We start from the raw sequence: 27,527 nt of genomic DNA on the forward strand, positions 1-27,527 counted from the left end.
GTGTCAGAAACGTATATCCTGACTTATGCCACATAAATTGGATTATGGAAATAGGTTCTGAATGAAACATTCATATATTGTCATCTACCTTCCTTATAATTCCTGCATTTTATAAACACCTCAAGACTGCCCAACAGAGTTAGCTAGAAAAAATACATACAATACTTCAATGACTGTGTCGCTTATTTTCTGTCTTACTAAAAAAGATACATATGGTGAATTTGCCACACTGAATGTGCCTTTTCATGTGATCTGTGTGTCCTTTGGACCTCTGCATGTCATGCTCCTCCACCCAAAAGACTTTCTAAGATTAATTTGAGGTTCACAGAGATAAAATCTTATACACTGAGCACAGTGTGGACTTACCCTGCCCCGTGGAAAGCCAGACCGATAAAGAAGATGATGAAAACGTGGTGTGTGTACCAGAACAACTCGTAGGAGATCTGTCTAATGAACTCAGTGGAAGAGGTCATGATCAAGATTAAAGCCAGGGAGATCATCAGGCCAGTGATGCCTGCGATTGTTGTTAGCAACTCAGTGGTTGTGCTCTGAAAGAAAACAGACACCAGGACACTAATATCTTAGTTCTAATTTTCCATTTCAGGACAAATACTTCAGAGTCCAAGCAAGGAGCAATTCAACAGGTTTTAATCAGACCCCAAAACAGGATGGGGCAAAAGTAGGTTTAGTTGCTCATGTGGAAAATAATAAAATAAATTAAAAAATGATAATATAAGAATAAACTGTTTCATGTACTTACACTGTAAACCTACTTTACCCCCACCATGTATTAGTCTCAGAATGGTCCCCCCACAACTCAAGAATGGAGGTTCTTTGCCCTTCCCTCTCTCCCATCTGATGGTGGACAGTCACATTGTGAAAATTTCATTAAATGCATCTCATTAATTTCATTTTTGATCTGAATAAATCATTTTTTGGCCAAAGTTACTATGTTGAACTAAAACTAGGGCAATATATAAAAATCTATTTTAAGGTAAAATATTATAAAATAAATCTGAGTTTCAAGCTTTTAAATTTTAAAATAAAAATGTGGATCACCTTGCTTAATTGCATTTTAATTAAGAAACCCTTTTTTCTGGACTTCCGGTCACAATGGAGGTGTAGGTGGACATGCTTTGCCTCCTCACACAACCACAGAGAGAATTACAACTAAACCTCAAAACAAATAACACCCAGAACTCTCAGAAAATCGAACTGTGTGGAAGTCTGACAACAAAGGATATAAAGAAGCCACATTCATCCAGATGTGTAGGAGGGCCAGAGATGTGGGGATAGGCAGAGAGGCGAGGAGACGAGGTGTGGCACAGGGAGGAGGTGGAGGGTGGAATGGGTGTTCCCACATTCACGGTGGTGGATAAAAATTGGAGGGGGGGACACTTTGGGAGCAAGTGATTCCAGCCCCAGGCCAGACCGCACAACCCAGGGTTCCAGCTCTGGGAAGATAAATCCCCATAACTTCCGGCTGTAAAAACCAGTGGGGTTTGGGACAGTGTAAGAAACCGCCAGGTTTTCAGGAGGCTTTGCTTAAAGGGCCCCCACAGTCTTAGAACCTATGCAAACCCACCCACTCAGGGATTCGGCACCAGAGCGACAGCTGGGAGCTGCATACTGGGAGTGGGTGAAGTGACTGGAAATGGGCGAGTGCCAGGCAAACCCCTAGAAACCAGGCAGCAGCACAGTCCCTTTCCGAGACCTCCCCCAGCACAGAGCCACAAAGCGGTGAAGCAGGTTGCCCCGCCCTAGGGACTACCCAAGGCTCCGCCCCACACAATTTACTGCTGCCTTTTCTACAACAGGCCGCGCTACTACAACAGGAAGTCAAAGCAGCTCTACCTAATACACAGAAACAAACACAGGGAGGCTGCCAAATAGATGAGACAGAGAAGTATGGTTCAAATGAAAGAACAGAACAAAACCCCAGAAAAAGAACTGAATGAAATGGAGATAACAACCTATCAGATACAGAGTTCAAAACATTGGTAATCGGGATGCTCAAAAAACTCTTGAGTATGATGACAGAATAAAGGAAGAAATGAAGTTTATTCTAAGTGAAATAAGGAAAAATCTACAAGGAACCAACAGTGAAGGGGAGGAAGTGGGACTCAAAGCAATGATTTGGAACACAAGGAAGAAATAAGCATTCAACCAGAACAGCAAGAAGAAACAAAAAATTAAAAAAAAAATAAGGATAGTAGAAGAAGCGCCAGGAACATCTACCAAATATACCAACATCTGAATCATAAGGGTGCCAAAAGGAGAAGAGGAAGAGCAAGAAATTGAAAACCTATTTGAAAAAAATAATGAAAGAAGTTCCTTAATTTGCTGAAGAAAACAGACATATAAATCCAGGAAGCACAGACAGTCCCAAACAAGTTGGACCCAAAGAGGATCACACTAAGATACATCATAATTAATATGCTAAAGGTCAAAGATAAAGAATCTTAAAAGCAGCAAGAGAAAAGGAGATAGTACCTACAAAGGAGTTCCCATAAGACTATCAGCTGGTTTCTCAAAAGAAATTTTGCGGGCAAGAAGTATTCAAAGTGCTGAAAAGCAAGGGCCTACAACCTAGATTGCTCTATCCAGCAAAGCTGTCATTTAGAATGGATGCGCAGGTAAAGTACTTCCCAGACAAGGTACTCCTAAAGGAGTTCATCATCAACAAGCCATTACTACATGAAATATTAAAGGGACTTATTTAAGAAAAAGAAGACGGTCAAAACTATGAACATTAAAATGGCAACAGATTCACAACTATCAACAACTGAATCTGAAAAAAACCAACCAAACAAACAAACAAACAAACAAAAACTAAGCAAACAACTAGAACAGGAATAGAATCATCAATATGGAGATCATTCGGGGGTTATCAGCTGGGAGCGGGGAGGGGGAGAATGAGGGAAAAGCTGTAGGGATTAAGAAGCATCATTGGTAAGTACAAAATGGACAGGGGGATGTTATGAACAGTATAGGAAATGGAGAAGCCAAAAACTTATATGTATGACCCATGGACATGAACTAAATGGGGGACTGCTGGAGGGAAGGTGGGCACCAGGCAGAGAAGCATAAAGGAGGAACCACTGGGGCAACTGTAATAGCATAATCAATAAAAGATATTTTATAAAAAGAAGAAAAAGAAGAAACCCTTTTTTTTTGAGGAGTCCCTGGGAGATAAGGAGGGTGGGGGAAAATGGGGCTGGAAAATGGAGACAACCGTACTTCAACAACAATAAAAAAAAAGAAAGAAAGAAAGGAACGTTCCAAACAAAGCAGCCGCAGACTCTGTTCCTCTGGTAGTTAGTTACTCCTGGCTTTTGCTTTTGCTTTTTAATTGGAAGGACCATGACTTGCGTTTCTTTCATGCCGCCTCAGGAGACTTGGCATAAGGCTTTGTAAATCCTAGGTGATCAATAAAGATACAGCTATTCTTATCTGGTATCCACGGCCAAAAGGCTGGAATTCTGACCTGTGAGTTCAGGGGATGGTTAAACAGCCTTTTAGAATATAAATCACACAACATTTTGTTTTTATTGTGAGTTTCCCATTCTCTGGTCGAGTCATTAGTATTCATGCATTGTGTTACTATCGTTGAGAAGACCGTGAGCTTAATAAACCCACGCCGCATCTTTTGTCAGTAAAATCTCATTAATTTGGGTTGCTTTGAGATCCCCGGGTAATTTGGACAGGGACTTGTCTGATGTTTATTTTCTCTTCATAGAGAAAACAGTGGAAGGAAAATGGAAAGGGTATGTCTAAAACAGTTAAAGGGTTTTTTCAAGCGTACTCACACATTTTAGAAATCTATTTCCATCCCGATGTGCTAATGTAAACCATTCCTCTTTGCTTACTAAAGCAAACCCCTACTTCCCTTTTCCTGTACCCAGTTTATAGACTGGTTTGAGTTACAATGTATCCTCTAAAATAATCCCACTGCATCTATTTAGAAATAGTCCATAATGTACACTTTGTGTTACTGATACTCATCATTCTCCAAATACCCCAAATTAGAGGGTGTCCTGGGCTTAATTAGTGCTTACATGGTAGATTACTTCTAAAACTTCAAAGTAACTATATTGGAAGTAACTTAATCATATTGTTAAATTGCTTTAAAAGTATTTAGAATGAATGTTATTCACTATAAAGACTGTTCACGTGTAGCAGTGAACTTTCCAGAGCCTTAATGGAGAAAACTGTTCACCCCAGTAGGTGCCCAGATAAATGCTGTGGCTCAGATGAGTACACCAAGGCATCGCACAGGCTTAGGGCATCTGTAGTTTTGATTTATAACTCTGGAACTTGTGCTTTTAACTGCTGTCAGCTAAGAAAAGATAAGTCCATTTGATCAATGGCCTGATATTGGAAATCATCTTAGGATAATTAGAGGACATGACATAGAAGAATTTCCCCCCAAAGAGACTTCAAATGTTGGTTCTTCAAAAAAGGCTGCCTGGGCAAGAGGGTCCAGACGGCAATGGAGAGACGTCCATTTCTGGAGTGTATTGTCTTAGGGCTCTTCTTGGGCAATAGAGATTGTTTACACAGCCAGATTCATGTTTTGGATGCATAATATGGTGGTGCAGGGCCAAGGTTTGGATCAACTAGGAGGACAGGTAGGGGGTAGATTAAGTGAGAGAAATGTCTTAATCTCTGCAGACGGATTTCTGTGGCTACATGTTTGCTTTCCTTTGTTTCCCACATGTGTTGCCACTCTGTGCACATAGATAATTAGCATTAATGGTGCCACTAGCTATGCAGGTCTCACTATGAAATGAACTGCTTTGCCCAGCATCTGATTTGGAGAACCAGCTAGTCACATGCATGCCAAAATATGACACAGGAGAATAGATCTAGCAAATAATTAGCAAATTGAAAATGAAGACACCTGATTTGTAATCCCTGGATTTGTATGGCACTTTGCATTCTTTATGATTCCAACATCAGCATGCAAGTGTGAGTATATATATATATATGTATATATATATATACATATATATACATATATATACATATATACACACACACACACACATATAATCACAAACTGCTTTTAAAATTTAAAATATTAGGAATTTAACAGGTTACTGCATTTCCCATTTTGGCATATTTATTATTTTTTTGCTATACACAAATTAAGTGGCATTGGTTTCTCTCTGTGCTCATAACCTCTTTGCAACATTTATGGCAGAAAAATATAACTTACTTTAAAAAAAGTGAAATTAATGTTAACATTTGACAGAAACTTCTTCTCTGGAGCTTTTCCTATTAACAGCTTTGCAAGGGTTCTTGATTGTAAAAGGGGTCAGAAAAGGAAGCGTCTCTCAGACGCAAAAGGAAGTCCCACGCGAGAACTCACGGTGTGAAAGGCCCGGATGGGGTTGAGGTAGCTCTCATTGGGGGCGTCGCCAAGGCTGGCGAGTGCGGCCACAAGCCCCTCTGCGTCCGCGGATTGGCTCCAGCGGTAGCGCTCCAGGTTGCACACGTGCGCCACGACGTGGATGGCTGTGAAAGAGCAGACAACAGGGGACACGCCCGGCTTGGGTTTCTTCCTTTGTGGTTCCCCAGGAACACGAGGACTCTAAGGTGAAACCTTTCCATTACGGTTTTGTAGCCTCCAAGGCCGAGTGAATTCGATATACACCTTTCACAGTATCTTCAATGGACTGCACTGAATGCTTCCTAAGATATTGTATGATTTTCCACATTTATACTGATTATATTAAGAAATAAAGTAAATCTCAGCTCACCATAATTTAATTATAAGCACATGATCAATCTGGAAAGTGGAATAGGTATTGTTAACACAACATAGTTATGAATAAAACTTCTCTCCCAAGAAATCAGAAAACGTTATTCTAGAATACTGTACCTCATAATACATTGATATACGAGGTCTGTCTGGTAAAAGTGCAGCCATTGTCAATATAATGAGAACGGTTTGCACGACATCAATGTAAACTGGCAGCCAAGGCGAGTGGACTGGAATGCACATGCGTGAACAATGATGACTTCACTGTGCTAGTCAGTGGGGGCAACAGATGCTATTGAGTGAGCATGTGTGCTGTGTGGCCATCGCATTCAAAATGACTGAGCAAGTAGAGCAATGAATCTGCATCAAATTGTGCATTAAGCTTGAATATTCCTCCACAGAAATTATGTGGATGATTCAGAGGGCCACAGCTATGGACAACTGATGATTGGCAGCTTCATAACAACAACATGCTTGCTCATGCATATGTCTTGTGCAGAGTTTTTCGGTTAAACATCAAATCACCCAGGTGACTCAGCGTTCCTACAGCCCAGATTTGGTGCCCTGAGACTTCTTGCTTTTCCCAGAACTAAAATCACCTTTGAAAGGGACGAGATTTCAGACCATCGATGAGATTCAGGAAAATACAATGGGGCAGCTGATGGCAAGTGGGAGAACTGTGTGAGGTGCCAAAGTGCCTACTTTGAAGGGGACTGAGACATCATTGCTCTGTGTACAGTGTTTCTTGTCTCTTGTATCTTCCTTAATAAATTTCTATTTTTCATAGTACATAGCTGGATACTTTCTGGACAGACCTCACATGCGCACATGATTGATATGGGGGGTATTTTTATTCTCTTTCAGATGAAATATTGTGTCTTTTTACTTTATATATTTTTGTATATGTATATCCCTACACATACACAAACACACAGATAATTCCATGTGTTATTCCTAGTGGATTCAAACGAGCCAATGTTTATGAAATGAAACATCTCCGAATATTCTTTTTGTTTGTTGTTTGTGTTGTGACTTTGGACTTCTAGCTTCCAGAATTTATTGTGAGACATCACATTTCTATTATTTAAGCCAATCAGTTTGTGGTTTGGTTAGGGCAGCCCCAGGAAATTAATATACATGTACCTCCCCTCCAAACAACAACAACAAAACAAAATACACCCCCCCAACATAATTTGGAGAAGTGGTCAGAAACAAATGGACTTGTGCACAGAGCATGTTAACACTGTGTAGGTGCCACAGGTGGGACAAAGGGCTGTGCTGTGGCAGATGCTGACCAAAAGGTTGGAGTGGATGTGAAGGGAACACTCTTTAAAGGGAAAACATTTTAAAAAATAGATGTCATAATCGTATTACCAAACCAGTTTAAATCACCTTTGATATGTTTCTCTAAATGCAGAAAGCTTATAACACATGGTAGTTAAGGGCATTTTATATATTTTATTTATTTTTTTCTTCTTAAAGAAGACCCTTTGACATTTCTTGTAATACTGGTCTGGTGGTGATGAACCCCTTTAGCTTTTTCTTGTTTGGGTAGGTCTTTATCTGCACTTCAATTTTAAATGACAGCTTTGCTGGGTAATCTTGGCTGCATGTCCTTACTTTTCATCACTTTGAATATTTTGTGCCAGTCCCTTCTGGCCTGCAAAATTTCTGCTTTACATCATCTGGAAGTTTATGGACGTTCCCTAGTAGATAACTAACTGCTTTCCTCTTGTGGCCTTTAAGATTCTACCTTTGGCATTTTAATGATGATGTGTCTTAGAGTGGGGTTCCTCTTTCCCGGGGACTCTCTGTGCTTCCTGGATTTGCATGTGTGTTTTCTTCAGCAGGTTAGGGAAGTTTCCCATCATTATTTTCCAAGTAGGTTGTCAATTTCTTGTCCTCTCTCCTCTCCCTCTGGCACCTCCATGATGGGATGTTGGTGTGCTTGAAGTTATCTGAGGGGCTCCTTACACTATCCTTGATTTTTTGGATTCTTTTTTCTTTTTGCTGTTCTGTCTGGGGATTTTCTGCCTCCTTATCTTCCAAATTGCTTATGCGATTCTCTGTTCCATCTACTCTACTGATGATTCCCTGTAATATATTCTTCATTTCAGTTGGTGACTGCCTGGTTCTTCCCCATTACTGACTGGCTCTTCCTTTTTTTATGATTTCCATGCCCATTGTTTATGCTTTTTAAGTTTTCACTAAGTTCCTTGAGCATCTTGAACTCTGTGTCTGGTAGTTTGCTTGCCTCCCTTTCATTTAGTTTTCTGGTTTTTGTTTTCTGGAGATTTCACCTATTCTTTCATTTGGGACCCATTTCTTTGTAGCCTCACTTCGGCTGCTTGCCTGTGTTTGTTTTGTGTATTAGTCAGAGCTGCTCCCTCTCCAAGTCTTGGGGGAGTTGCCTTATCTAGTAGGTGTCCTATAGGGCCCAGTGGCACAGCCTCCCCAGTCAGCTGAGCTGGGGGCTCCAGGTGTGCCCCAGGTGTGAGCTGTGTGCACCCACCCATTGTAGTTGAGCCTTGATCGATGTTGGCCAGTCGCTGGGAGGGACTGGCCCCCAGGCTGATCGACTGGGGGGACTAGCTGTAGCTGTAGCAGAAGAGCGGCTGTGCAGGGGCTGGCCCCGTGGAGCAGGACTCACTGAACCGGGGCTTTGGTGCTCGCCCCTTGAGTGTGTCGTCAATAGAGGTGGTTGGGTTGAACTACCTATGCTCACAGTGACAGCGGCTTCAAGTGTGTGATCAAGGAATGAGGTGGCCTTACTTTTCTCTCTCTTAAGTCATCAGAATCGTGTCCTGTTATTTTTCTTTTCAAATTTTTATTTATTTGTTTATTTTTATCTATCTATCTATCTATCTATCTATCTATTTTAGAAAGGGAAGGGAAGGAGAAAGAGAGAGAGAGAGACATCAATGTGCCGTTGCTAGGGGCCATGGCCTACAGTCCAGGCACGTGCCCTGACTGGGAATCGAACCTGCGACACTTCAGTTCGCAGCCCGCGCTCAATCCACTGAGCTACGCCAGCCAGGGCAGAATCGTGTCCTGCTATTAGATTCGATATTAAGCAGGAGAAAGCATAGTGAAGAGGACAACTCTCAGTTACTTGGCACTTTTCGGCCTCCGTGGAATGGGTGAATTGGACTGAAGGTCACCATATCGAAGCTCCCTTCCGGCTGCCTGTCTCCTGCGTCTTGATCTGAAGTTAACCAGCAACAGTTATCATCAAAAGGGATCTATAGTCCGATATGGAAGTAACCCAAACAGGAAACTCATGCTTTGTTATGTGTTCAAAATCAACCCTGGCTGAAAGGGGCGTTTTAGGTCTCGTGGTGAACCCAGCGCCATCGACCACGCAGGGGCATTGGTCCTGGCGCCTCTGAGGACTCATCTCCCAGCCCTTGGAAGGGCCCACGATGAACGTTCCCAGAACTCACCCAAATGCTGCGCTAAAAGATGCTATAATTGGGCCTTTCCACAATTCTCTTTTCTCGCCAAAGTACTTTTACAGTTAAAAGAGAGCAGCAATCTTGGACATCCCACAAACGCACATTTAATTGGTGTGTGAGCTTCTGAGTTCAAATAAGGAATTGTATTGAAGAGTGAACAAAAAAAATATCATAAAGGCTACAATTAGAGCCAGTTGCCCTGAGAAAGTTCCTTTCCCTTCTTTCTTTCCTTCTTTTCACTCTTCAGGAGATCAAAGGACACGTAATGGAGAGAGACACTTGGAAAGGTGGCCCGTGCCTGCTCTCTTTCCGCCTGCCTGTCAGTGATAACAGTCACTGTGGAGCTCGTCACCTCTTAATTAAGCAGTCGTTAGGAATAAGGACCCAGGGACAAATCCTGGCTGCACTCCGACAGCCAGAACCTGGCCCCCAGCTTTCGCATTTGTGGCCTGACTTCTGCGGGACCATGTAGTGACGATGGCGCTCTGTACAGGCTCTCACTTATAAATCACATTTAATCACGTTTGGCAGGACTGGGGAGGGAGTCTCCTTGGAGTGCCCAGGGTCTGAAACAGGACACGATGAGTAGCAGTCCTTTCAGAATCCAGTCCTGAGACGGAAGGCCTGTCTGCCTTGGGGCCTCACATCTTGTTTTCTCTCAGCACCCTCATTCTGAGCTCTCTCCTCTTAACCTGCCCCTGATATGTTTATTGAGGTTTGCAAACTAATTTTAGCAACTCATCAGGAGCTGCACGCGGGTAATTGCAGGTCCCCGTTAACTAGCAGGTGCAAAGCCTCGGAATTTGCCGGAGAGGGCTCTCGGGGTCACTGTTTGCAGCCCCCTTTGAGGGAAGTTCAGGCTCCAAGTACTGCTATTCAAGTGGATGGGTCTCCGAGGTCTACCGTGGACCAGAGAGTCCAGAAAGATCTGCATTCATCAGAACGAAGAGGCTGTGAAACTAAGATTTTATACCAGGGGGTGATAGGTCCCTGCAAGTGATTTATTGGTGGCTGAAGAAGGCTCAGGCAGCTCTTATCAGAGGCAGGCAAGCAGGAAGGCAGGAAGCCAAAAGGAGAAGTGTGCCTGTCGCTGCATTTTCGGTGATGCCCTTGATTACAGATACTATTGTTTGCCTCTTCCCTCCCCCTCCCAGCCCACTTCCACCGGGCTCTAATTACATCCTTTAATGATCTGACCAATTAAAGCCTGCAGTTCAACTTAGAGGGGAATGATGAGAAATTAGAGGCTGGCACGCAAACTTCGGTGTGGACGCGCCTTTTCCAAGGTTACACACCTCTATTAAGTCAGCCGGCTATTTGAAAAGCGGCGTAATGGGCGATGCTAATAAAATCAGCACGGGGACATTTTCGGCGGCTCCCAGGCGGATACAGCAGAAGGACAAAATGTGAAACGCAGAGGTACATCTGTGAAATCAGGGCTCGGCATTTCCCGCCCCCTCTAAAAGTGCAGTTGCCAGCCGCATCTCTGAGTTCATGTGAAATGTAATAATTGCTTTGTCAGGGCTTGGGAGAAGCGGAGCGATTTCTCCCCATGCTCCTGCCTTTGCCAGGAGTGGAAACCCCTGCAGCCCCTGGTTGCCATGGCGGTGGGAGAAGAGGAGCAGGCAGAGCAGAGGAGAGGGGGGCTCTAGAGGGGTTTGCGAGGGAAAGAGGGAGGAGTGGCACCCTGCTTTCTCTTGTTGCACCAGAATGTGACTTTATTATCTTGGACCATTGGCATCATTTTGAATCTCTTCGCTGCCCACACCTTATTTTCTGCACCTTGAACAGCTCCAGGTGCCCTGAAGGGTTCCTGCATTGCCCTGTCTTGTACCTTTCTCAGTACTTCCTTCAACCTCTTTTGCCTGCTGATCGATGCCTACTCATCCGCAGGCTTGAAGAAATGTGTTGAGGACTATTATGACGCAAGACACATAGGCATCGTCTCAGCCCTTGGGGTAACCAGAGCCCGAGAAATTTCTCTCTGTGGTAGGAGGTGTGACTGTGGCCCCCAGGTGAGGGAGCTGATAGCTGAGACCTGTTGGGTTGGGGGAGAGCGGGGGAGGCAGAGCAGGCCAGGAGTCCTGGATAAGGGGCATCCTCCCCAGTGAAGGAGACGAAAAGCAGCTCAGACACAGGGAAGAGCAAGAGCGAGGGCACAGGCTACTCCGGGACTGCCAGTAGCTGGGTACAGCCAGGGGAAAAAGCAACAGGGTGTGGGGAGAGATGGGGCTGGAGCAGAGGGAGGACTTGGTGCGTGGAGCCCTGCCGCCTCACTAAACTTGGATTTGATTGCTTTTGCCACCAGCAATTAAGTGAGTGACCTTGTCGTCTATAGGTTTCCAGGAGGCCCACTCCTGAGGGTTAATCTGCGCATCTCATAGAGATGGATACGTTGCATTAGTGTTCCTTTAATTTCACAGAGGGAAGGGTTTAAGGAGTTTATCTGAGATCACACAACCAATCACCTGCTATAGGGGCATCAAAGAACTTGATTCTAGTCAACTGCTGCCCCTACTCAACTATACTCCATTCTGAAAACAGTACCTACTACTCAAGTGTGAGACACGGTGGGCCCCGACCAGAATATCTTGCACTTGGAAGTCATCTGATACACCTTGCTTAGGCATTTATACTATTGATATATAATTACATATAGAGAGATTTACATGCCCAAAGGTTTAAGGGGAAAATGATTTCATAACGTATTTTCCCTTGTTCTTTGCTTTTTCTTTCTGATGTATCTGATGCTGTGGGTTTTTATTGTTGTTGTTGTTCTGTTTATAGTATCTTTATGGCTTTCCCTTAGAGTCCAATTCTATCTTTAGGTGACACACGGTGGCTTGATCCTTCCTGCCATTTTACTGTGTTCTATATCCTATTTTTAAAGTGGGGATTAAGGATTCTTAAGCTTTTAAGGAAGCCTAGAGATCTCTTGAATTCTTTCTCTGAAGAGTCTTCCAAGGAATAATCTTGGCCACACTTGGACATCACCCAGGGCAGGGAACTCGGTCCTCTCAGGGGACCCTCGTTCTCATTTTAGATAATGTTCAAGGCCTGGAAAAGACTTACATTTCTGAGCTGAAATCTGCCCTGAGCCTTTATGCTTTCACGCATTCACTCATTCATCAAAGGTTATTGGCACCTCTGCATAGCACTTAGCGCGATTGTAAGCCTTGGAACACAACCATGAATTAGCCTTCTTCTTTGCCCGTCATCCTTTTGCTGGTTTTCTCTAGAACCTGTTGTCTTTTTACCTTATTTCCTAACAAAGCACAAAGACCTTTTGCAAACATTCATTGGGTTGGTTTAATCCAGTGTCGAAGATAGTCGATGGGGAAATCTGCCCACGTGTCACCACACACCCGAAGTTCTGTTAATTGGCACTCGGACACCGTCTGTCGTGGGTTTGCTGCTTAATTAGATCCACATTTGTTTTGAGTGTTCTTTTTACTCAGCTATTTTTTATGCATGAGAGGGTAAAAAACAAATGAGGAGAACATTTTGTAGTTAAATTAGTTGGAGGGAAACAGTCCTGACTCATGTCTTTATCCTTTCTGCTCGCCTTTTATTTTAATGTAATTTTTTGTCCAACAAAACCACAAACTTGTTGGTTAATGCCTGTCTACTTGCCTTTCCCACTAGAGTTTAACCTTGGCCTTGGATGTTAATTTCTAGTGCCCTGCTCTTGGATTCTCTTGTTTTCTAATTCAAGAAATAACGAGAACACTTTATGTACCTATAAAGCATCATATCTTTTCAAGATCTTTTTATACCCACTAGCGCAGCACTGTGCAGAGCCTGTTCACATGCTCCTGCTTTTCTTTTATTCTTTTACTGCCTGTGAAACCAACGGCAAGTCTCTTTCTACGAAGGTGAATAACATTTTGAATATAGGTCAGTTTGTTATTGTTATACTTTGTTATTCAGTTTTCAAGTTGTCATTTATCATCATATTGTCAACAAGCTCAATTAGTCACATATGAAAGTGAAGTTTTATAAACTTTTTCTTGAGAGACAGAAGGCTTGGTAGGGAAAACTGCATGAGTATAAATTAGAAATTTAAATATTCATTTGTGTTAGGTTTACATAGTTAGGTGGAAGGCAAAGATTTATTATTATTATTATTATTTATTATTATTATCATCGTCATCATCATTATTTTTACCTAAGGGTGAGCCTTTGGTGACAGGAAATAAACAAAGTTATAGAGTTAAACATGGGACATTGTAAAATCGATCAGTCAATTAATAATAAACACTTACTTGCATTAACGGCTATTCCATAGGCGACCAGTTTGTGGAATTTGAGGTTTTTGTCTAATTGCCTTCTCCATGGACCTCTGCAGCACTAGAGTGACAAAAAAAAAAATAATCTCGCTTTGGGAAACCTCAGAGTAATGACACAGTGTCATCAGAGTGCGACAACGTGACACAACAATTAGTGACCATTAATTTGGCTTCATCAAACAGGCAAAACCAAGTCGTTATTTACTGGCTTTCCTAAAATTTCAACTCAATAAAAATGGCAGAGTTAGTAATACCCAGACTATATGTTGACACTCTAGAATAAATCTGCTAATATTCATGCTCAGCTTATTTGGGAAATGAAGATGGTAGCCCTCTTTGTCACTGATGTGGTTGAGTGGTCTGCAGTTGTTCCTTATGACACAAAGAAAGGCACTAGAGTCATTTACACCTAAATATTCATACAGTTGTAATGGGGAGCAGATAATAAATTATTTTGTCCACTGAAGGTTATCTTGTTCTTCTGCGCAGCGTGTTACTGTTTCACGTGAGCCGTCGTTGAGTGCCCAGCACTGTGAAATCAACAGTTAGGAAAGGTTCCATTACGTCTGGTAGGAGTTAGAGTATTCAGAGTAAAGTCCGTGTATTGTGGTTGTGCTTTCCAGTGTTGAGAACTCAGACGTTCCCACTGTGGTCTTTGGCTCCCCTGCGTATTCATCTCCTTTCAGTTGGAAATGGTAATAGTTCAAGCTGTTGTAACACGGCAGTGTTCGTGAGTCAGGTCAATTTTATTAGCCCTACTGTTTCAGCAGGAGCAAATACATCGGGGAGAGTGCGAGCAATGGTGCAATGTCATGCAGTGAGTCAGTGGCAAAAGCAAAAGTCAAGTCAGATGTACCGACTCCTGATTTCCAGTTTTAGCCACCGTGCTCCCTTACAAAGAAATAAGATCTAAACAAGCTGATTGGGAATTTCAGAGTAAAGTACCTCTCTGTGGTCAATGGCACTTATATTAGTTAGAACAACTAAAATTATGTCAAATCATTTTAATACTTACCACACTGGCTCCTCTTATGAAGGAAAGAAAGTTTCGGCTGATGGGTAATAGAATTAGCATGCAGTTAAAATTCAGGCAGACTGCAGAGGCTCTTGCCCAGGCCAGCGTCGGCTGTCCACATGCAAAGATATGAGAACGAGGTACAGTGAAAACAGGGAAGCCGGGAAGACACAATGCATGTGGTTTTCAGAAACGATAACATGTAGTCACAATTCTACTTACACCCAGAATAACTCGTGTGTAAAAGAAAGACTCTTCCTCTTCATACCAGCGGTATGTGTCAAAAAACAGATATAAGTTAACTCCCAACCATAGGAGCTAGAGCAGAATGAAAAGAGAACCAATCAATACCATCTTCAAGCTTTTCTATTCTTTCCAAAATCATTTGCGATTCTTTTAGGGGTTCAGTTCAAGTAAAGTGAGCTTCTCAATGTTAATCAGAATTAATCCATATAATTATTTTATAGACTAATTTTAACAGTAGTTGTATTGTTGTGAAATTGTTACCTTTATTAAAAAGATTTTAAACCCATATGGGTATTCTTTAAGGAATTCAATGGAAAGTACGATTTAATGGAAACCTCCCTAATCAACATTACTATAATGTTTTACATCAACGATGCCAAGAAGAAGGAGGAACTCTTTAAATAAAAACAACTCAAAAAGTGCTCTAGAAAAACTCCAATTGCATAGTCTAATTCAAAGGCTTCATTTGATTTAGAGAAACATTCATACATTATGCAAAAACAAACTCCTTGACTTTAAAAATAATTAAAAATAAACTCAGTCGGAAAACAACTTTACATGATTATGCAAGGGTAAATTAAACATATATCCACTGAATGATTTCCAACAAGTTTTAGTCTTCTAACCAGAGTAATACATGAAGCTATTTTGCATCCCTATGCAAGCTATCCTAAAAATCAAAGACTATTCAGTGTATATATTTAAAGTGGAATAACAGAAATAAAACTTACGACTAATATGCCAGAGAGACTCTCATTCAAAATCCAGCACCTCATCACGACAGCTTTGCTCTTTTGCTTTTGGCAAATTATTTCTTTCAATCACCTGAGTTATATGCTTAGGAAGGGCTCCTCCGCTCAATTGTTTTGTCTTTTTGTCTTAGGAAGCACCTACTGGGAGCAGTGCTCAAGGAATGTCTAATTAAGGACCTCTTGCCAAGTGCGCATCACTGAGCTGACATGCCTCATGACCTGGCTGAATACAAGGCAAGTCTCTGTCCAATGACTCCTTTCTTCAGAGATCGCGCAAGAAAAGAAAGCTCATTTTTATTAAATTATCCTCATGTACTTTATACCCCATTCATTTTCTACATGATTGCAGTCAAGATGATAATAAGTCTTTATGTAAATTGGAGCAATAACCCAACTGCCGAAGGTTGGATACAGCAAAGCACTTCCCAAGGGCTTTCTCTACTTCGTTTAGCTTCTCTCCTTTCCTGCTCCCTACCTTAAAAAAATCCTCTTCTGCCCTGGATGACGTAGCTCAGTGGATTGAGCTCGGGCTGTGAACCAGGCATCCCAGGTTCGATTCCCAGTCAGGGCACATGCCTGGGTTGCAGGCCACGGCCCCCAGCAACTGCACATTGATCGCTCTCTCTCTCTCTCTCTCTCTCTCCCCCCTTCCCTTCCCTCTCTAAAAATAAATAAATAAAATCTTTAAAAAATCCTCTTCTAAAAGATATAGAATGGTGTGTAAGTAAACATGAATAGGACGACCTTTTGGAACATGGTAAAGACCAAGGAAAAAGCTCTTTTAAATAATCGCATGTAGGAAACTCTGATAAATCTAAAAGTGTGACTATAAAAAAATGAAGTAGATTATATTTGTGGGCTTCATGAGATAAGTCCAATTTTTTTTCCTTGGTCCACCCATGAGGTGGATGAGAATGTGGTTTCACGCTAGCGATCCCAGGCGGGGCTGTGCGTGAACCTGGTCGTTCTCTGATTTGGTGTGCCCTTGTTGCTAACTGCAGTGACTACAACGGTGCTGGCGGTTGAAGCACTTTTTCTGGCTGGGCCTGGCCCAAGTATCCCACTGAACATTTCTAGACAGTTAAGCTGAAAATGGGAGGATAGTTGAATGATTACCTAAGCTTTCTTTGTCGTCCTCTGGTGAATCTATTTAGTTGTCCTAAAAGAACTGAAACATTTAAAAACCCTGGTAAAAATAATAACTGTTTATTGACCTAAATCATCATCATCATCATCATCCTAAACCTTAAATAAATAATCCAGGTACTAGGTTTAGCACTTTCGAATATTGTCCAATTAAATCACACATTAACTCTGGAGGGGGCGGGCAGGGTTCTGTTACACGTGTGTGGAAACGGGCCCAATGGAGTAATTCGTAGTAGGGGTGGTCGGGACTTGAACTCAGTTCTCTCTGACCTGTGCATCTTTGTTTTTAAACATGACCTTATATTGCATATTTTGTGAAGTATTAACATATGGATTTGTGCATCATAGATAATATATAGATATTAATTTCATTCTTATACACTGGACATATTTAAGCCATAGAAACTTAGCTAGTTTAATTTATTAATGCTGTTATATGTGATTGAATATGCTATTCATTTCTATATGGTGCCAATGAATTATAGAAACATAAATTTATTCCCTTATACAAATCATGCTTTCTATTTCTTATATAAAAAGATGCCTTTGATGCAGTGGGCGCCTTGCTGACACGGGGTGGGGGCCGCCCCTCCCGGGACGGGCTAATCCCTAGGAGCGGCGAACAGCTTGCACAAGCACGTGGTGCTGATGGGCCAGCACACCCACCCAGAGCACACGGCCTCAGTCACTTCCATGATTGAGTTCTCACCAGTCCACATCCTCTCTGGCCCACCTCACCCCAGGGCCGGGTACTGGGCAACTAGGGGCCACCCTCCAGCTCAGAGTCTGTTGAAATTCTTCACACTACACAATCCTAAGTTTGATCGGCTTGCCCACCCCGTCTCGCTCATTCTTTTCTGCAAAAAGCACCGTGAAGGCTCTGGCCCATGCCCTCCCCTTGCTCCTTCGGCCTCCTGACTGACCCTGCTGCTTCCCCTGCGACCCTGCGTGGTGTGGTGTGCCCTTGCTCTTGGGAGGTATAGGTGACACACTCTTCATTCAAGGCAGATGTCTCCATGTCTACCATTCCTACCATACTCAGTTAGAACACATTCCATTTTAACCCACTTATATGTCCAACCAGCCTGAACTTCGGTATCGCAGTGAACACTTTGATGAATAGGTAAGCTGTCTACTTGTCTACCGGGCCTGTCTCACTTCTTCTGCGCCTTAATGTTCACATGTGTGTAATGGGGCCAATTCTATCTACCTCGTAAAGCCAATCCTGGTTCTCCTTCACCTCCGGTGGCCTTAACACATGCTCGGGCACCCTGACGCTCATCAACACACCCGCACCTACTCACACACGAGACAGCGCCCCTTCAGGAGAAACCTTAGGTTTGCCGATAGACATTTAGCAGGTTTTCGTCTCTTTCGAAAAATAAATCTTTTCAGAAGAAATTTCCCCCTCTAGAAGTAGATAAAAACAGAGGCATTTGGCAGCATTAACCCGAAGTTAGAGTGCAACTAGTGAAATTTCTTCAGTTGCTTCTTTAACAGTGAGTAATATAAGCCTTCATAGTCATTTCTGTAAGCCCATAATCTCCTGAAATGATTTGTTATTTCTGAAGTGCTTAGGATTTACATATCTTAGAGACCTTATTCAGCTGGGGCATAAAAATTAATTCAGAGAGAATACACCTAGAATTTTTTACTATCTGGTCTATTTTAGATTCAACGAGTGTGAGGAAGAGCTGGAATTTTCTAGCTTTCTGTACACTTCACACGGTGTTACAAATGAGACGCGTGTATTGCTGAATAGTAATGTGTGGTCACATTTTTTTTTTGGTTAATTGCTGAGACTATTTCTGGTGGTAAAAACAAAATTTAAAGGTTTAGGGTTAAAAATATATCTTTGAATGCTTCATTCTTATTTCTAAAATGTGTTTATTCTTCTTTTGAATATGGAAAGGTACATTGTGTTCAATGTAGCTATTATTCATTTATAATGCGTGGTAATGGTCCATTGTTGTATTATGAAAGCTTAAGCCATGACTTAATTTTAGCATCTTTCTTCGTAGGTTTTATTTTTGCAGAACTTGCCGTGACATTCAGTTCTCTCATATAAAAATATGTGAACTTCAAATTATATCTAAATTCATCCAGAGCTCAACACTTCTGTGCAATTGATGGACATGCCTTTACTTTTCAATTTTTTAATTTTCACATATAGGAATAATTCAGTAACATCACTGGTTGGTTTACAATACTGGAATCAGACTTTCTAAGACTCAAGATATTATATCATACCACACACTCAAGTTCAACTCGGCTCAGCCTCTGAGCTCCTTCCCCAAAACTCTCAGTTTTGATAAGTAAGGCAATGTGATTACTCTCATTATTTTTAGTTTACCTGGTGGAAGTTTAGGAAAGCCTGTCGTGCCCCAAATGTCTGCCTCAGTTTTTACTGCAGGGAAAGGATCTGTACTGATCAGAGGTTTTTTTTTAAGACTTTTTAAAATTAATTTATTTTTAGAGAGGGAAGGTAGGGAGATAGAGATAGAGAGAGAAACATCAATGTGCGGTTGCTGGGGGTCATGGCCTGCAACCCAGGCATGTGCCCTGACTGGGAATTGAACCTGTGACACTTTGGTTCATAGCCCGTGCTCAATCCATTGCACTACGCCAGCCAGGGCTTCTGATCAGAGTTTTAAATGAAGACTATTTGAATTGGGCCCAGTTAGTGGGATTGTACCTGAAGAGAGAAGAAATGCTACAAGATCTACTAAATGGATGTAAATTCCCAGAATTTGATGTAGTCTCACCTAATTGTTTTCATTGCTAATAAGCAGTGCCCCTTCTATTTATCAGAACAAATGAGGTGAAGTTGGTGTTGTTTGTTTCCAAGTTGGGTAGTCTACTTAATTAAATGGATATGTACGTTGGCTTTTCCAGCAAACACACAAAAGACATGCGGGCTTTTTCCCTTGTAAAGATCACTGATAACCAATTTTCCATCATGAAACAGGAGGGAAACAGAGCAAAGATGCCGATAAAGACAAGCTAGTTGTGTGTACATATGAGCACAAACTCTGCATTGCCCACATGATAGGCCTGGACTGGATTCGCTCTATTATATTTTTCATTCTTTTTAGCTTCTTAGTTAAACAGTTGACCCAACAAAGAAACAGTTTGATCCTCAAGGGCAAGATTGATCACCGAGCACGGCTGGCTGCTGCATACTAAAATCAAGTTCCCTGTGGAGAGAGCAGAGTTCCTAGAGTATAAAAAGGACATTGCCAAATTCTCCTCTTCCAAGCATTGAACACTGGATATTCCTTTTCCTAAAAGCATTTATATACATTTGCTTATTAAATTGAAAAGAGGTGAATAAAATGGAGAAAAAAAATACAAGCACATTTCATCTCAAACTCTTAATTTGGCTGTTTTGAGGAGCATTTGTTGTGGCAATTGTGGATTTATGTTAGCTAACTCATATGCTTGATAAATTTCATGTTTAAAAAGAAAATCAGAATAAAACACAAAGGTTAAGAAAGTTTACACATTAAAATATATTTGGTTTTCAAATAAAATGTAATTAAGCAAGTCACCACTATTCTACCTTTTGCTGAATTAAGTATTTTTATTTCGGGAAACATTGTCCTCTCTTAGTATCCCTTTTAAATGGCTTGTATTATAAATCTAGTTTACGTGATCCAGTTCGCGCTTTTTTCCCCACCTTTGGCATCCTTCTTTTATTGATCCCACTTTCATATTTTGAAATGAATTCTCACGGAGACCGCTGCAGGCCTCCCGTGATGCTTGGGCACCACACGGGGTTCAGAGGGCTGTGTTCCATCACTCAGCTGCTTCCAGTGTGGTGGGGAGGTGGCAGGTGTCAGTGTGACAATGGGTGACTCTTTGAAAGGTGAGTGCATCCTGGGGTGGCAGAGGTTGTGCTCCTGGGGGTGCCGGAAACACAAAGGCATCTAGGTGAGGGGCTGCCTCTCCGGAGAATTCTCTCCAGAAGTGGATCCAGCTTGGTCAAAAATTATATATCATGTGGAGAAGAGGAGGAGAAGAAGTTCAAGGGTCTGCGTCTCTCAAACGGTCCCATGAATAAGCTCCCAGAATATCAAACAGCACACAGAACACACTCCTGCCTCCAGCTCTCTTCCTGTGGTAACTTCTGGATGGGTCTGCCCAGCCCAGAGGGCTTTGGGGCTTTGTTCTCTTCCCATTCTCTCACCTTCACCTTCCTCATGCTTTTGTGTACGTTTGCAACACATTCTACGTAACAGGTCACCGAAATCCTTCTCCCAGTCATCTGGAGAGTTGCTTCCGCAGGGCACGCACACGGTCACCTGCAAACACAGTCCACAGAGGACAGAGGGACCCACTCACCATTTCTTCCTCCAGACTGAGTGGCACAGCTCAAGTCTCCCGCTTCTGGCCAGGTTTGACTTTTTGGTTTAGGAATCAGGTGGAAGCTGGAACTGTCGTGCCTTTGAGGTTTGTACTGTGTCGGCATGTGCTGGAATTTTGTCAGTGTTAAGTAATCGGCACAGAATTGCATTCACTTCTCTGCTTCTTTAAAACGTCAAGACCGTTCTGTACAAATCTCTACACAGATGCCGTTGTGGGATTTTCCAACAGTCCGTGTTTTTCCTTAAAGTTGAAAAGCGAGAGGGAAGTTTTCCTAGGCTAGGCAGTGAATCATTTAACTTCGCAATTCAGGAGAAGCTGAAGTTGAAGAAGGCTAGTCTAGAAATCCCTTCTTTGCATACCCAAGCTGTTCATATCTCAAAAGTCAAAGTGGATGCCAGCATTCCATAGATTTCATTTTTCAGGATGAACATTTATATTTGAACATATTTCAAGCCAGATGGTTTACAGTTCATGTATTTGTTGCCATTTTCCTGCCACAACAACTAAATATTGAAGACACATATTTGTGATGAGGAGAGCACTTCCAAACCATCGTTTCCCGCTGCTCTTTCTCGACGTGCGCTTGCTAGTCCCCCATGTGCCGCAGGGGAAGGTTCTGGAATCAAGCAATGAATAACACCCATGTGGTTTAATAGAGGCAGGAGGGGTGAAGTAAAATAAATCAAGCTTCCTATAAATAAATAGTTCTTATATAACAGCCATGAATTTTCTGGTCAACAAGTAAGAAACAAATGAGCATCTAACGAAATATTCTGTTGTCACGATCCACTTAAACAAGCTGGAAGGTGTACTTTTAAGCCCACTAGCAGCTTACAAGATAGTTTGCCAAGCTGTGGGACAATTTGGTCAGCGTTCAGAGGAGCAGAAAGCTCCAACAAAGGTTTCTTATTCTGTTTTCACAGTAAAACCAGCAGATATGAAAAGGTGAGCTCTATTGAGCCCTGCACATCTGTACTGAAGGGTGCCAATGTCACTCGACAGGTTCAGCAGTATCTCTCTTCTAGGATGAAAAGATTCGCTCTTCACTTGTCTTTCCATGCGCGGTTTGTTATTATTCTATGCCACTATTCATATTTGCACTACGACAACTTCGAAGATTTGTTGACAAAGGGCCCTTCGGAAGCTGAACCAAAACGATACAAATTTTTTTTTAAAAATGGAACTAAGAATTCTAAGCACAGAAGAAAGATGTTTGCTGGGTACCAGGACTAGATGTCTACAACTACTCGATAAACAGTAAACAAGAAGCTGGCCAAGGGGACAACCCTGTTCATGGTCATCATCATCGCCATCGTCCCGCAGCACAGGACACGCACACACAAAAGTACTCACTGATACTTTTCGAGAGATGGTTTGCAGAGCCTCACACTTTGAATCAAAATTGCCTGGAATCATAGTACTTGGGAACGGAAGGACATCTTAGGGGTGATGTAGCGCGGTGTTCTCATTTTAAGGATTAGTCTGAAGTCCTATTGCTGTTTAGTGGAGAAACAGGACCAGAGCTTAGGTGTTCAAGTCCACAGGCTATCCCGTTACATCACTCAATTCTGTTTGCATATTTTTGCTCTGTGGTGGAGACAGGTGAGAGAATTAGCAAAAAGCATCTCCACAGAGCCTACTCCAGGCACCTGGGCACTAGACAACGGGGCCCAATGTGGTGATAGGGAGGGTGTGCTCACTCTCCAGCACCCTGGAAAATGTGTTTCCTGAGGGCTACCGGATGCCAGGTGTTTCTTGCATTATGACACTTAATCCTGCGGACCTATGAGATGGTAGAAGACCTGTTTTATAGGTGAGGAGGGTGCAGAGAGACAAAGAGCTTCAGTCAGTCTCCTGAGACCTCCTAGTTAGCAAACGTCATGGCTGAGCCGCAAGCACACGGTGCCTGGCCCCCTGGCCTGTGCTCTGCCTGTCTGACCACGTTACATTGAAGAGAGACGCAAAAATGCATTTCCCAGACTTCAGATGACAACTTCCCTATGTGCACGGCTGCTTCTGTTTTGATTGGCGTCCAGAGCTAAATGCATTTTATGATGGCTTGGCTAATTAACTTGAGCCAATAAAGAAAAAATATGATTCCAAATGACTGGAGCCCTGAGGCTGGGATCTGTCACATGCAAAGACAGGATCAGTCAGCCCGTCCTACTCTGTCCTCCCTCCCTGACAACATGGCTCTGGAGAGAGTGTAGATTTTATGCCGAAGTTTAAAAGTTTATACTTAAAGCATACATTTTCCCAGTGGGAGAATACAATTCTGTAGGACAATTGTCCCGAAGAAATGCCTTGTTACTGGCACGTAATTTAAAACCAAAATTTATTTTTTCCATTGACATATTTTTAGCATTTCTTTTGGCCAAGAAGAGAAAACAAAATAATTGCTCTGAATTCGTGTTGGAGAGCTTCTCAGAAGAAGGACCTTCAGCAAGCACAGCTGACATCTAGAACCGTGTTGAAAATGAGTGTACTGGTCTACCGTTGCTTTCGATCCCTGGTTCGATTCCCACAGCCCTCTCCACGTGACTCAGCACGTTCAGCCAATTGAAGGGTCTGTTGAGTCTGTGCTGCCCCCACAGCCACAGTCCCCACCTGTAACTGATCCATGTTTTAGTTCAACGTCTCTCCAAGTCTGCACCCAGAGCGCTTGCCTTTCTTTCTAAAGCACAGAACAAGTCACGTGTTGGCTCTGCGTATATGTCTAAAATGATTCTCACGAAAGGCTGGCCCTGAGCTTCCGCTTAAGCTTTGTCTCTCCCCAGGTTTCAGCACACCGTCTGAGCCAACCACACCTGTGTGCATTTTGTTTCTGCCTTCTGGAATGTTCTTTCTTATCTTTTCTGCCTGGTATTACCTGGGGTTCTCCCAAGAATTAAACTGATACGACACACACACACTCACATGCAGACTGATTCATTTATTTTTTTTATATTTTTTAAGATTTTATTTATGTATTTTTAGAGAGGGGAGGGAGGGAGAAAGAGAGAGAGAGAGAGAAACATCAATGTGCGGTTGCTGGGGGCCGTGGCCTGCAACCCAGGCATGTGCCCTGACTGGGAATCGAACCTGCGACACTTTGGTTCACAGCCCGAGCTCAATCCACTGAGCTACGCCAGCCAGGGCTGATTCATTTTTTAAGGAATTGTGTCACGGGACTGTGGGAACTGGCAAGCTTGCTGTTTGTCAGGCTGGCAGGCTAGACACTCAGGCAGGGTCTCCTGGTGTAAGGCAGGAGATCCAAACTGGGGACCTGCTTAAATGTTCGTGATGTTCCGAAGAGACCACCTGGAGGACGAGCAGATATGCACGTGCCGTTTATGACTCACATTACAGGGAATGCACCAATGGGGGCAGGTTAGTGCAAGAGAGACAGCCCCTCCTCCAGTCTGAGGCTCATTATAAGGGGTCCCAGCCAAAGGAGGCACGCATCCTGCACGTGACTCAACCACATTACCTCAGTGCGTCTGTGCAGGAAGAAAAGGTCACTGAGAAGTCACAGGACAAGAAGCCACTCTCAAAAGGAGATAAGGAGGGAGTTACAATCCATTCCCAAAACAGTACACATTCCTTCTGGCCAGGGGGCCCTGGGCCAGCCTTTACCACAGGTGGTGGGAGAGCCATGCGCTGACCCACCTGGTTTCAGTCTTGGCAAGAATTCTTTCTACTTTGGAAAACCTCAGCCTTTGCTCTTAATGCTTTCAGCAGATTGAAGGGGGGCCCACCCACATCACAGACTTTTACTTGAAGTCCAGCGACTTACATGTTACAATTACCTTCACAGCAACATCTAGACCGGTGTTTGACCAAGCCATCGGGCATCCTAGCGTAGTCCTGTTGACATATTAAGCTAACCATTACATGCCTTATAAGCTGAACTCCCTTGAAGGATTAGTTCAACTATGACCGTCTTTAGATTTCCTACCCTGAAATAAGTTCTGCCTGGTATGGTTAGGTACTTGAAAGAGGTGTTGTCGTTGAAGGTTCAGTTTGCCACTAGGGGGCAGCAATCTGCTCAGTTTGGGAGATGAGGGATTTTCCTGGGCGTTTGCCTCTGGTCCAGAAGACAGACCTGCAGCAGTTTTCCAGGCAGCGGGCGCAGCAGGTGTGAACAGAGTCACCCCCATGGAGGTGGGGGAGCTGCAAGCGTGTACACAGTGGTGAAGGTGAAGGCAGGACAGACAAGAGAGGGGACTGGATGGCGGGCAGGGGCCCGATCACTAGAGGCGTTCATTCATTTCCTAGGGCTGCTCTAAAAAAAACTACCACAAAATTGGCAGCTCAAGACAACAGACATGTATTTTCTCACAGTCCCGGAGTTAGGAGTCCAACACCAAAACACCTGAAGGACTGACTCATTCTGGACACTCTGAGGGAGAATCCCTGCCATGCTGCTCTTGTCGCTTCTCCGTGGCTGCCTCGCCCTTGGTTTTCCGGGGCTTGGGGCTGCATGCTTCCCGTCCCTGCCTCTGTCCCCACGTGGCTTTCTTCTCACTGTCTCCATGTCTCCTCCTTTTCTGCTTCTCACGAGATACCTGCCATCATACTTACGGCCCATGCTAATCCAGGATGAGCCTATCTCAAGATATTTACCTTGATTATATCTGCCAAGGCCCTTATGCGAAATCAAGTTACATTCTGATGTTCCAGTTAGACATTTCCTTTTTTGGGTCACAATGCAACCTGCTACGTACAGCCTTGTAAGAAAAATAATAGAGTGGATCTTAGCCCACATACAGGGACAGACTGAGGTTTTAAGATGGTTAATGTTGATGGGGAGGAGCCTGTTAATGTTGAGGTGTCTGCTGGGACCGACCTCATCTGAACGGGGCAGCCTCCACTCACGTCTAGAGGGAATATTGACCAACATTATTGGCTTTTTAATTTTTGAAGAAAAGTCAGCTTGTAAGCATTTTATATGAAATTTCTGTGGTTTTAAATTTGGAGTCAACTTTAAATTAAAGCAAAAACAAGGACAATGTCACAGCATGAGCCCAAGCAAGCACATCTGTTGGCTGGAAATGGGCCGTGTTGGGAACTGCCGTGCTGTGTGGGAAGATGAGCCCTGAAATGCAGCAGGAAGCACAGGCCCCAGATTATTGCATCCCAAGATGATCTTGGTGTCAGGGTAGAAGGTGACCTGGTGGGAGGGAGCCCGGAAGCCGGAAGGCCAAGTGCGGGGCCACTGCAATAACCAGGAGAGAACACTCGAGAGTTAACTCCAGGGATGGCCGCCCCCGACCCATCACCGACCCCAGTGAACACCCAGGGAAGGAATACAGGAACCATTGAGCATTTAAAGATTCTAGGACCTGTGAAATAATAAAACCTGAAGAGGCAAAATTTTTTCTATGGAATTAAAATATCAAAGAATCCTTTTTTCTTGTTTTTAGGAACTAGATCTATCAACTGCCATTCTGCTTTCATTTTCAAGTAAAACCCACACACAACTAATTCAATTAATATCGCTTCTTATGACAAAAATAATTTCTTTTAACTTTGGGGACAGCACCGCATTCTCTGTTTAGCTGCTAATACTCATAACCATATGATTTTAAAATCAACCAAGCTTGAAAAATTATTGTCTCCGACGTGCCCCGTGATCAAAGCAACCCCAATTACAATATTCTATTAAGCGAATTAAAAAATAGTAGTACAACTTCTAACCTTTCTTAACTGCAATTAGTCCTCTCACTGTGTATCCAAATTTATTTGATCTATTTGCATAGTTAATGAATTATGATTTATTTAAAAGTGTTCCATTTGTAAAAGTTTGTTCTCTTTAGCCTACAAATCAGATTGCCAAGGGATAAATTTAATTTTTAAATATGTTTTAAAAATCACGCTAAGATACGTTTAAGACATTAAAGAAGAAAGCGCTGAAAATACGCGATTCATTCTGTTTTTTTAAAAATTAAACTTTTAAAAGGGATGAGGGCTGCGTTTGAGGAACCTAGTAACTAAAATGCAAATGAGGCACTTGTGGGGCCCTGGAGTTCCCCTCGACAACGACTGATTGGAGGACGCTGAACCAGAAGAGACAGCGCCCCGCCCCCCGCCCCGCCCCCACAGTGCATCACACGCACCTGGAGACGGAGCAGGCAAGCCTGTAGGATCTATTAGGCTTCCCTGCATTCACATACCTGTTCAAATCACACGGTCTGGGACGCATCGAGTCACTGAGAGCCTATGTGTCACGCTCAAGGTCAAAATACTATAGGGCACGAGATTAAATGTTTAAACATTTTTTTGAAACGAGTACCAGATATTAAATTGGATGTAGAGCTACATGAACACAAGTATCCAGGTGAACATTTCAGTCCATTTTTCTGATGTTTACAAATACTATCAAATTCCTCCCAGATTTTTTGGACTGTGTGAAGATACCTGTACAAGTTCAGTGTCCGAGACATCTGGTCAAGGCTGTGGCCTTAGATGCAAGAATACTGATACTGCTTAAAATCCATAGATGTGTCA

General features: G+C 42.8%; 1 protein-coding gene across 1 annotated transcript in view; it reads right to left on the minus strand.

Annotated features, from left to right (window-relative positions):
- NOX3 (NADPH oxidase 3) overlaps positions 1-15,548 on the minus strand; it is a 56,713-nt gene extending 41,165 nt beyond the window's left edge. Inside the window, exons 1-6 of the mRNA XM_028510789.2 lie at positions 15,504-15,548; positions 14,749-14,844; positions 14,527-14,637; positions 13,488-13,572; positions 5,375-5,520; positions 367-548 (exon numbers count right to left, since the gene is read on the minus strand). Coding sequence (XP_028366590.1) covers positions 367-548; positions 5,375-5,520; positions 13,488-13,572; positions 14,527-14,637; positions 14,749-14,844; positions 15,504-15,548 — 665 coding nt within the window. The remainder of the gene's footprint in view (positions 1-366; positions 549-5,374; positions 5,521-13,487; positions 13,573-14,526; positions 14,638-14,748; positions 14,845-15,503) is intronic.
- Between the last annotated feature and the right edge of the window lie 11,979 nt (positions 15,549-27,527).

This window comes from Phyllostomus discolor, chromosome 4, assembly GCF_004126475.2.
Source record: "Phyllostomus discolor isolate MPI-MPIP mPhyDis1 chromosome 4, mPhyDis1.pri.v3, whole genome shotgun sequence".
Classification (NCBI taxonomy): domain Eukaryota; kingdom Metazoa; phylum Chordata; class Mammalia; order Chiroptera; family Phyllostomidae; genus Phyllostomus; species Phyllostomus discolor.